The sequence below is a fragment of the Melanotaenia boesemani genome, chromosome 7 (assembly GCF_017639745.1).
Source record: "Melanotaenia boesemani isolate fMelBoe1 chromosome 7, fMelBoe1.pri, whole genome shotgun sequence".
NCBI lineage: Eukaryota > Metazoa > Chordata > Actinopteri > Atheriniformes > Melanotaeniidae > Melanotaenia > Melanotaenia boesemani.
The window spans coordinates 18,044,228-18,056,748 of NC_055688.1; the positions used below are offsets into that span (position 1 = coordinate 18,044,228).

Sequence of the window (12,521 nt, forward strand, 5' to 3'; positions counted from 1 at the left end):
TGAGGTTTGAACTTTCATGGGTCCTTAAAAAACAAAAAGTAGAATCTGGATGTTTGTGCTGACCTAGTTACCTGACCAGCCAGGTATGCTTCAGCGAAACTGAACCTAAACTTGGGTAAGGGGTGTGAGTTTTAGCAGCAGTCTAAAGGACTTCTGTGTGACTCACACTCATCTGAGTGAAAACATCTGTTAAAGGGACATGTTTTAGCAGGGCTGTTATTAGAGGAGAAGGGGAGATGGTTATCAGTGGAAGTGGTTTCTATCAAGGACCTGAGATGTGAAACATTGCTTTTATAATTATAGGTTTCAAGCACTTTGACAGATTTCTGTCACTCTCAGTCCATTCAGTGATTCTTGCACAGTTGCTGTTATGATCCAACTACATGCTTTGTTTAGATTACCACTGCTGTTTATATTCTATCTATTCTAAAAGGATTCTCTTGCGATAAAAAAAGCTCTTAAAAAAACACCATTCTTTTTTTTTTAAGATATTTTTGATGAATTAAAGTCAGCGTAATTGTGAAGTTATAATGTGTTCCCAGCAACTCCACCAGATAAATGCTTTAATTGAGGGACCATCATTAGCATGTTTAAAACAACACTGAAATGACATTAGCTTTTAAATTTTATATTTTATTGCCATACTATATAGGCAAACAGATGTTGAATAACAACAGTATTGTTTAGACTCACGGGAATTACAGTCCAAACATACTGACCATAAGTGTCACCACATGCCTTTATTTTTGCCTTGGTGGAACATTTAAAACAACTCATATTTTTAGTTAGAAATAATCAATTTAGTTAGTAGGTTAAAACTCCTAGAATGACAAAGGAGATAACATGAAACATTCATTATTATACTTAATTAGGGAAATTATAGGGAATAAAACTGACCTTTCAGTCAATTAAAAACTAACTTTTAGCACTCCATTTTGAGGAGGTCTCTGTGTAAGCTGCCTTTAATAATAACAAATGGGTGGGCAACAAATATACCAGTAAAATCATGGTCAAGATTTACTGGCCATGAACAAAGTTCTTCAGTGTGTGTATAATTTATTTACCTGTATTTTTAAAAATATTTTATGAAATGGCAATTTTGACTGAGAATCAGGATATATATTTATTTATTTGATATTTATTTGGTAATATTACAATTTTGCTTCAGTAAAAGTTAAAAAAAAACTGCTTTTGGCAAAAAACTAAGTATGTTTAAAAAAATCCTGGTCTTAAGTATTTTGCTGAAAGTGCAAATGCTTTTCTTTTCCATAAACTTTGAAGCTAAATTACTACATTTCTCTAGGTCTTTATTTGTTTGATGTGTGCAGCTGCAGCTGACATTGCTTTTTTCCAGATGGAGATGGATATTTTGCTAAATTCAATCTCCTCTACTTTGATGTTGGAAATTGCTGATTTTGTGCCATGAAAGCAAATAATGTCTCACGAAGAGAATCAGACATCAATGATTTATAACACAAGTTTACACAAGTTACATGATGACTCATACACATCTATCTATCTATCTATCTATCTATCTATCTATCTATCTATCTATCTATCTATCTATCTATCTATCTATCTATCTATCTATCTATCTATCTATCTACCCACAATCCAATAGAGTAGTGGTTTTTGAGCGACAACCCCCAAGATAAGATGCATTGGAGTTTGCAACCCCCACCCACATTTGACAACATAATTGTGATTAATTGTGTGATGTATCAGATAATCTTGCAGCCATCTTCTAACTTTGTTGTTTATGAGTTAATATGTTATGTTTTTTCTCTGTGAGTATCTGGTACTTTGATGGCTGCTGTGATACATTTGTTTTGATTGAAGGGTCGTTGCCTTCTATCTGTTGTGTTTTTGTCTCCTCTTTATTCTTTCTGCTTTTTCTTTTTGCTTCATTTTGCTGTCTTCCTTCTTTTTCTGTCCCCTCCAGTAAGGTAAAGAAAGATTACATAGGTTCCATAACTTAAACTCAGGAGGATTCTTATACTCATAAACCTTCCCTTGGCAGAGCAAATTTGTTCTGCACAACACAGCAACCAGACTATCATTCTGTTTGCAACAATGCTGGACAGGACAAGTAAAAAAAAAAAAATCCTACATTTATTAGATAAATATAGGCTATATATTTTTCAACATTATCTGGCGACCCCCTGAAATTTTTTTTGACCCCCAGTTTTGAAAACCACTGAAATATAGTACTTGTGGGAAATGATAAAATTCTTCTATCATGTATGCGTAGCCAGAGCCACCTATTGTCCTACACGTGTGTATGATTTTGTTGTATTTACCCGCAATGCCCAGCTTTGAACCCACAATGCTTTTTGCTTTGTACTCTGCTTTCTGTCTTTGGTTCACTTGAAGCAGTCAAGTTTGTTCATGCATTCACTCCTCCGCAAAGGAAACGTACTTTCCGATTAAACAAAGCCAGATTTCAAAAAGGCTGGTGTGAATGCACCTTTACTTTCTTTGTTTTTAATTTAATCTCTGGTCTGTTCAAAGACATGGGTAGATTGCTTTTGGATGTGTTTTCTTGTTTCTTTATACTGTAGATTATTCCAAGTCATGTTAAAACAGAGCAAAACAATTGTAATAAAAAAACATAATGAACAGAATTGATGAAGGTACAAGTATAGAGGATTTAATTTCTTTTTTTTTTTTTTTTTTTTTTTTTACAGAATTAACAAAACGCTTTGCTACCATTTGAATTTACATACAGACTTAAATTATGTTTATATGTTTAGGACAAACAAACTGCAATTAAAAGAAAACTACAAAGTTTATATATAAAGAAAACGCAAGTTTCAAGGTTTCAAAACTTTTTTGCGAACATGCAAAAAGCAGTTTTCAGATCTCATATTACAAGGCTTTAAAAGTTTTTTGCAAACTAATGTGGTGGGAAAACAATGCCATATTTGAAACTCTGAAAATGTTTACTTGAAAACAGCAGGGTTGCAACAAGAGATTTGAATCTCTGAAAATGTGAAGCTGAAACTCTGTAATATGCATGTTGCACTTAATTCAATAAAAACTGAAATACAAAATTATGCATGCGGAGATTCAAACTTTTTTCAGACTTTCAAAATATTTTTTAAGGTTTCAAAACTTATTTTCAGACTTGCAAAACTTTATTTCAGGTTTCAAATATTCAAACATTGACCTTCATGGTTTCAAAACGTTGTCTTTCAGTTTTAGATTATGACAGTATTCTCATCCCATAGTTTGTCTGTACAACTCCCAATAGCCGCAGGTCTCAGGTCAAATTAAATCAGCATACTACTGTATAATAACTTATCTGTGTGTTTCCTCTGTCAATGACTTTAGAGTTTTCTTTTAATTGCAGTTTGTTGGTCTTAAACATATAAACATAATTTATTGGCATTTATCATAATTTGAATGTACTGACCTAAACTGGATAAAATTGGGATGTATATAAAATAGCTTGAGTTGCATTGTTTAATTTTTTCTGTTTATGGCCTTGATATGATTTGTGTAAAATAGTACTTCATAAATCTCGATACATCTGATTATACTGGAAGTACATGAGGTTGTGGAAGAAACTTGATGTGTTAAATTCCACATAAATTAGAAAAATACTTTGCAGCAGGAACTTGGTGTCTGTCACACGTGTCTGTCATAAAACTTTTGTTAACATTTGTTAGGTTTTTTGCGTAATTTGAGTAACTGATTGAGGAAATAATGAAAATATTAACAAAAACGTTATTTCAAAATGTACTAGGTAATTTCAACTATTTCTAAGCTATCAAAGTGAAATAGAACCAAGTTCATACAATGAATTATCTCTGATTTGTTATTCATAGAAATTAACAGCATTGTCGGAGCCCCCCTTCACAATCTTTTTCACGTACTCATCTTATTTACACAGATTCAACTGAAGTACATAAATGTATTCAACAGTTTGCCTATCAAAGTTCTTATGAGCAATTTGAGATTATTATTACCAACAACTAGATTAGAATGAAGTTATATTCACTAAATATACTCTATTAAAACCAGTTATATTTTACAGTAAATTTCCGTTTCTTCTCCGGACAAAGTTATGGTAGTTGACATCTTATTTTTTTATCCTGGCATGTTTTGCGTTGCATCTGCAGTTTTCCTCAGATGCATCATCTGACTGCTGTGACGTGTTGTTTATTAGCTGTTGTTCCAAGGTTTGGCCAACCTGATGGACCTGGCAGATCTGCCAGGTTGGCCACGCCCCCCGCCGTTTGATTGTCTCTGAGGAAATAATCCCAGGTGTGTGGGAGCATTAAACTCCCTCATCCTGGTTGACGGTGTCGTTGGCTCACTATCTGATGACATGTTGCCTCCCTGATCCATCTTTTGTGTTTGTTTGTCTCTGCTCTGACCATCTTAGCGTTGTCGTGGTTGTTGCAATAATCCGATATGGCTGACTTTAACTGGTCTATTTTGTTCTTGGGATGAACCAGTAACTGTCTTAATGTCATGTGGTTTTACCACTGTGTTTATTTTGTATTTTTTCATTACCCATTGTACTGGTTCCATTATAGCGCTGATATATGGCATGATAACTAGTCCTAATTTTTGGTTTTGGGTTGCTGTTTAGGTTTTGTTTTTGGTCTGTTTTTCTTGTTTATGACATGCTGTTTTTCTTCATTTCCGGTCTATCTTTATTCTCCATTATGATGCTAGCCTGTTCGTAGAATGTTCAGATCATTTATGTGCTGTGGGGTGTTCAGATGTCCAGGGTAAATATGGGTAGGTGTGTGTTGGTTTTCTATATAAAGTTAATTTTATGCTGCTGTTTTTCCAGTATGTGGTCCACATATCTTTTCCAGAGGGTTGTTCTGCAGTGTGCTAGTGCTGTGTTTATGGCTGTGGATTCCAAGTCCTCCAAGAAAAACTGCTCATATGGCTGATAATGGATCTCTGATAACAGATCTCTCAAAACTGAATAGTTCAGACATGATGTCAACTGTAAGGTTTGTGTGTTTTGTGAAATATATTTAAAGAAAGAAGACAAAAATTAACCTTTCTGAGGTACATTTTAAAGAGTACATGACTGCAGGGGACTAAACATATTGCGAAATTAAGTGGCCTCCTTGCAAATTAGCAGAGCTCCTGTCTAACGTTGACTATATGCAACTCAAGTGTCATTCCAGCTGGTGTGTGTTGACTACACACGTTAAATTAACTACACAGAAAATATTATTGTAGGCGACTCACTTATTAAATGAAATATAAGTTGTTTCATTGGAAATGAATTTCACCCATGTGGATATTAAAAGTAAGAACCTTCCCTGCTTACCTAAAAACTTAGATTCTGATTCAGTTGTTGCTCTGCAGTAGATAAAAAAAAATGTGTATTGGAAGTTAAGACCAGTGATAAAAAAGGTATAGCAAGATATAAAATAGCTTATTTGAGGCTATAAATGACAAACAGATGCAAATATAACAATGTAAAACTTGTTCCAAAGGAATAATGCATTTATCCTCACTTACAGTACATATATGTGTGGTGCATGAGATATTTAACATCAAAGACTTGTATTATGTTGCCTAAAATCCTCCGTTACACAATTCTATTCACTTTAATGTCAGACTGTAAGCTTTAATGTAAATCTACATATTTTAAGGTATAAACAAAGCACACCAATGCTTAGCAATTTCATTCACAGCTTCAAAGCATTGTAGGTAAATTCAAGTGTAGGTAGTATTCCAGCTGACTTCATTAAGTTTCATTTCCCATTTTATCTCTCCTGAAGTGGACCATTAAGTCAGTGTGCAAGGGTAACTGATCAGCTAATCTGCCTGTGATTTATGTGGCAGGGAATCTGAGGATTTAACTGTGCTTTAGAACACATTGATTACTGACATAGTTAATAGGATGAACCTACTGGTACAATGAGACAGGCTTATTGGAAATGTCAAATCAAGTGACTCATTTGCATTCATGATGTATGGTGTCCATTTCAGCATCTGCCCAGGCAGCACAAACTGACACATGTAGCCATAGAGAAACAGCCAAGGCTTACAGTCTTGAATTTGAAACTGACCATCTGGCCTTCCAGGGCGTTGGCATTGGTTAGAGCTTTTTTTTTCATCATTTACATATCTGTATTGGATGTCCTTAGCTAAAGTGTGCTGAATAGTGGGTGAGAATTTATAAAACTCCTGGTAAGACTCAATACACCTGTGGGCTTTGAGTAAAGATTCAGCCTTGAAAACACTTGACGTTGACAAGCTGATCTGACATATTGTCTTCTTTCTTTTTTTCCAACTTCTTTCTGTGCATGCATTTATGTGACTATTTTACTATATGAGATCAAAACACACAACTGAAACAATATTGCCCCCGAGATATCTACAGTCTAAACACACAAAAGAAGCATCCCCCCCAACCCAAAAAAAAGGATTTGAAAAGTTGGTGTAAACAAGATTGTAACATGAGTAATATGAAATCTCAGTGTGTGAATGATGCGATTCACTTGAGTTAAATGCATGTCATGCTCATGAATATGTTATCCGAAATGAATGCTCAAAATTGATCACCTCCACAGCAATAAGCTTGAGTAAGGGTCTATATTTTAAGGGGCTTCTGAGATGGTTTAATATTTTACTTTAATTCATTTTGTTTGATGGACCTCCATGTTTTGACAAAGTTAAGGTCTCTATGGTCTTCTCTGATTCTGGTAGTCTCTGAATTTTATTAGCCAATATCACTTTAGTCAATATATTTTTTGCCAATGATCCATTGAATTAACTAACAGCCAAATCTAAAATAATTGAATAAATTAATTATATAGTAGTAATTATATAGTAGCAAATACATATATTATCTCAGACAGGTGTTTGGGGAAAAAAGTTATTTTATTCATAATTTGATACAAAAGCATCAATGAAAAGCTGAGTCTTTGAGAAAGATAGAGAAAGAGTCTTTAAAGAATCTGAAATTTCTCAGCAAACGTGTCATACCGTTGTGAATTATTTAAAATCTATTTTCTTCAAAGAAAGATTGGTTTGGTTACTACTCCTACAGTACATAATTTCATTACTATTGCACAAGGTTATACCTAGAATGGATGCAATCTCTGATCCCTCAGCCAGCCCTGCATCAACTGTTATTCATCAATAGCTGATATTACTGCACGGACAAGGGATTTATATGCAAAATCTACTTCTTAACAATAACAGATTTCTTAACAGTACAGATTTTAATTCCCAAATTCCACTTCAGAAAAAAAAAAAAAAAAAAAAAAGCTTTGTGTTGTGTTGACCTTCTCCAGAGGCAGCATCAACTGCTCTCTGGGCTCAGAGGCATGTTAGATGGACCATCGTACAGTGGAAACACTGATTGTTATCAGGCAATTCAGTAGTTCAGATCTTTATGTTTGGAGAAAGTAGATGTAGTGTGTAGTGTAGTTCCCAGACAGAAGAAGTAAGGACAAAAAGGGACATTTATATTGGTATCAGCACAAAGTCTAAAAAGCCAGAGGGTGTGTTGTTTTCAGGTTGTATCAGTTTGCTTAGCAGTGGTAGTTTGATGCAGGATTATGCAGAAAACAAACCCAGTTCAATTTCATCTGGGGTATTTGCTGCCTTCGAGACTGGAGAGATTTTTCCATGAACATCAATGAAATTTTTAACAAGACAATGCAAAACCACACTCTGCACACATTGCAAAAGCATCGCTAAGAAAGAAGTCAACATCAAATAGTCCTACTGCTGTACGTCTTAATACATATTAGCAGGAAGAAAAAAGTACAGAAACACATCACTGCCTTAGTGCCACATCTTTTAAAGTTGTGAAAAAAAGAATGTCAAAATTATAAAATGAGAAAAGCTTCACCATTTTAAATGACCTTGTTAATTTTACTGTTTATATATATATATATATATATTTTTTTTTTTTTTTACTGTTTCCTGTTTTCATCAGCTGACCTGACTGCTCAGCTTCTGTCTCAAATCCCACATCTTTATGGGTTTTTGTATGCTCTCTTACAGCCCTGTTAGCGGTTATACTGGCCGGCAGAGACTGCTTAGAGGCTGGAGACTCGTGCTCGAGTGATGAGACTTGTAGTCCACGTCTGCGCACTTTGCGTCAGTGTGTGGCAGGCAATGGCAACATGAAGCTTGGTCCCGGTGCCAGGAGCCAGTGTGCCAATGCAGTGTCCGCCCTTCTATCCAGCCCCTTACATGGATGCCAGTGCAAACGAGGAATGAAGAAGGAGAAGAACTGCCTGAGCATCTACTGGAGTCTTCATCAATCTATTATACATGGTCTGTAGTTTTTCTTCTGAAATATCATTTTTTAAATAAAGTCTGCAAATCAAAGTGTAATCTTATTTAGACACAGTAACAGCTGGATGACGGTTCATTAAAGAAATATAATAACCCTGACTAATGGATGTGTATAATTTATGATTTGGTCCTCTAGTGTCTATAGTGACTAAATGAAAATGACTTTGTAATCAGTATTTATGTATCTTATCCTTGTGATGAGCTGTGATGTTCATTTAAGCTAGTATATCTATGTATCTATTATTCTTGCAGGACTTACCCTGGTGGAGAGTTATCCGTATGAGACAGTGCAAAAGGATTATGACTATGTCCGCTTGGCCTCTATTACAGCTGGCAAGTTGACATGCCTTTGTTACCTTTCAATTTTTTTTTTTAATACTGTTTCACCTTTCAGAGATGTTTTGTTAAAAAAATCCACAGAATTTCCAGAATAACACATAAAACATATATAACTATGTACCTGAGCATTAAAATTATTTGCTTGTCTGTGCGTACTATTAGATGGGAACGTCTTAGCATTATCAGTGACTCTCATAGCTTACTTATTAAGTACCTTTTTCTAAAACTGACTTGTAGTGATAAAATATTTTAAATTTTGTCTTTTATTACAGTGATATATTGAGTAAAATATGTCAAATTCACTGAAACATTGCCAAACTTCAAATAGATTAGGTACAGTTGTAACATTAAATTGCCATTAACTAAATAGGACAACAAGGATAAAATGTAGAGTGAAGTTTCGGCCAAGAGTGTGACACTCATGAAGTGATGCTTACTTGAGGAAATCTTTTTAGAAAAAGTGAAAAAAAGTGGCTAGACAGTATAGTCCCTTGAGTCATTTACACATGTAAATTAAATAATATTTTATGCTTATTTTATGGTATCAATTAATTATAAATTCTTCTTAGTTAAAATATTTTTGAAACGCCAACAGAAGGGGTGGGGGTTGTGTATTTACATGTCACCATGTAACAGACCAGATTAATATTTTAATGCAATGAGTTTAAAATAAAACTGCGATCCCTTCCAAAACCTTATCAAGTGCTTTTGCTTCTTAAATTTAACTCTTGTTGCCTAAACCTAACCAAGTCCTTTGGATTCCTTAACATAAACAAGCAACAAATTAAATTTAAAGTAAGCAATGAAAGCTAACAAGAACAATTGTTTACTCATTGTATACTTGTTTATTAATATAAAGAAAACTGTGCTCCAAAAATGATTACACGAGGGTTACACTAGACTTTAAAACTAAATTGTATAAAACATCAAACAGATCTGGATGCAAGAAATATTTATATTAGTGTATGACATAACAGCTCTCTTCTTACATTGATCCACCAGAGCTACACTATCCAACACTATCTTTAATTTGAATTATTTAAACTATTTGGAATTTGACCACAAACACCAATCTCCCTCATTAACTGTCAAATAAAAAAACAACAAAACAAAAACAAAAGCAAAAACAACAAAACAAAAAAACTAAACAAAACAAAGCAAACAAGCAAAAAGAAAACAAACAAAAAAAACAACAAAAATAAAAAAAACAACAAAACAAAAAACAAAAACAAACAAAAAACAAACAAACAAAAAAAAAACAGCAATTTAGCAAATAATTTGCATCTTTGCTCAAAAAAGAAAACTCAACTTCTTTGACACAGATTCTTTGTAGGTAATTTAAAAATTGCTGCAGATGATCTCGTGGGAACATCTGTCAATGCAGTGAATTAAGGACTCATGCCTGAAACAAACTGCTTAAAGGGATGAGATGTTTGATTGTTTCTTTGGCAACTTGCATACAAAAGGTTCCTTCATGAGTTGTCACACAAAGAACCAGGTTACACTCTCTGTTTCAAACACACTGTTCATTAATGCTTTGCCTTCTTTTGGTGGTTCACATCACAGAAAGGTAAATAGATATGACATATTTCATGCATTTCATAAATCACAAACAAGCATCTGTCTTGCTATCTAACCACAATAACCCAGTCTCATAACAAATATCGACATTGGATGTTGTTTTAGTTTGTCTCAAAAAAAAAAAAAAAAAAAAAAAAGCTTAGATAACACACGACTGTCATGTTACTTTCTATTAGGAAAGCCTCTCTGCCTCATTAGGAGGTTGGAGGAGCGGTGGAGGAGAGTCACAGGACTTTCACCTGGCAGACATTCACCTTGCAGGCAGTTTAAACCACCATTGTAGTTTAAAATGCAGTTTTATTTTGAAACTGTTTGCAACAAGAATTGTGTGTAATATTTCTATACTGGCTTTTAAATAATCAGTTAATTTTGTAATGTGTCTTTTAGTTGATCTTATAGAATAGAATAGAATAGAATTGAATAGAATAGAACATAATAGTGTCATTGTTACCAGTACAATGAGATTTAAAAGTATAATCCAATCAATACATCCTATATAAATCTAACATAAAACTTACAAATATAAGCAACATAGACAGCACAAGCAGAGACCTATCACTCACATATAGGCACACATTCTGTTTTTGCACTGATCCTTTATTAAAATATATTATATCTCTGTCTTTTTCTCCTAATCTAGTTTACAAGATTATTTAGGATTTTCTTCTTTCTGCTCCTTTTCATTCAGCTGTTAAAATTTTGTTGTTTAGATTATCTTGTTTAGTTTTTATTTGTGTTATGAATGAAATAAATATTTTAAATAAAAAAAATGTTGTTTAGTCCGATTTAGGAAAAGATAAACGGTTTTATTAAAATGAATCTTGCAACTCTCACCAAAAAAAGGCAAACATCAGTTTCAAATTCTCTGCAAATTTTAACCAGTTCAGCCCCAGCAAGACCAACAGCCGTTGACATTAATTGGAATCAATTATGGACTGGTGTTTGAGACAGCCCCATATCCCCTTTATGAGCCCGGTGCACATTAAATCCTGCCCACATCAAGCTGTGCCAGTACCCAACTTCTCTACCCCAGGCCCACCGTATATGCTTATTTTAATGAATGAACTGGACAATATGTGGCCCTTTGATGTAGCTGCAGACACCTTCCTCTCCTTTTTATACCTGAGCACAATCAATTAGCAAGCCAGGTACAAACCACAGGCAAGTCAAGGCAAACTTATTTTTATTGCACATTTCATACATGAGTTTAGTGCTGTACGTAATTAAAAGAAACAAATGAGAGAATAAATAAAGTAGGGTTACATACCATATTAAAAATACATTGACAGGAAACACATTATCATCACCATTGTCACTCTGTGTACATTCAAGAAAATATATTGAAAGAGATCCACTGATATGTTGTCTCTTACCTTACTTCAATTTATAGACTCTGATGTTGGCATGACAACCGTGAATCGCTGCTTGGATGCTGCAAAAGCTTGCAATGTGGACGACTTGTGTCAGAAGCTTCGCACGGAATATGTCTCAGTTTGTATCAAACCCAGTGCCAAGTCAGGGTTGTGCAACCGACCTAAATGCAATAAGGCCCTGCGCAGGTTCTTTGACCGTGTTCCTGCTGACTACACACATGAGCTACTCTTCTGCCCCTGTACGGACACAGCATGTGCAGAGCGTCGAAGGCAGACCATTGTACCCAGCTGCTCCTATGAAAGTGTGGAAAAACCTAATTGTATTACACAGATGAGGATCTGCAATGCTGACTATGTGTGCAGGTGAGAACAGGGCTAAATGGAAGCATTTAATTGACTTTCAATGTAATTTTAGTCTTGTAATAGATAGATTTTACTTTGCTTTCCCATATGTATAAAATTTCATATTACTATAATATAATTGGAATTCCTATTTTTATTATGGCACAATGATCCAACTGATTTCCTATGTCAATGCATTACTCCTCTAAGATTTTAGTATTCCTTAGATCAGGTTTTAAAAAGGCTCACATTTAAGATTTAAGTCAGAGTACTAGAATTTCAATCCTGATACGGATACCCATGAAAATCCATATCTTTTTCAAAACCATGACAAGTTAAAATGCAAAAATTTTTAATAAAAATGACCTTGGAGTTGTAGCTGATGTTCCCAGCTGACAATAGGAGCATTAATGCAAAAAGGCTACATTTTATATTATGTTAAATGGAACACTTTTGTGTATGTGTGTGTGTGTGTGTGTATGTTTTACCTTGACTCCTGCAAGAGACTGAGCTGATGAATAATGAGGAAGTTGGCTTCACAAGGAATGGGTTTTATTAACCCCCAAAATATACTCAAAGTATCAGGGCTCT

At 34.3% G+C, this 12,521-nt stretch overlaps 1 protein-coding gene across 1 annotated transcript in view; it reads left to right on the forward strand.

The window, feature by feature from the left end:
- The window catches only part of gfra4b (GDNF family receptor alpha 4b), a 66,004-nt gene that overhangs the window by 44,270 nt on the left and 9,213 nt on the right, over window positions 1-12,521 (forward strand). Inside the window, exons 2-4 of the mRNA XM_041991102.1 lie at window positions 7,999-8,274; window positions 8,548-8,628; window positions 11,606-11,951. Of these exons, the coding sequence (XP_041847036.1) occupies window positions 7,999-8,274; window positions 8,548-8,628; window positions 11,606-11,951 (703 nt within the window). The remainder of the gene's footprint in view (window positions 1-7,998; window positions 8,275-8,547; window positions 8,629-11,605; window positions 11,952-12,521) is intronic.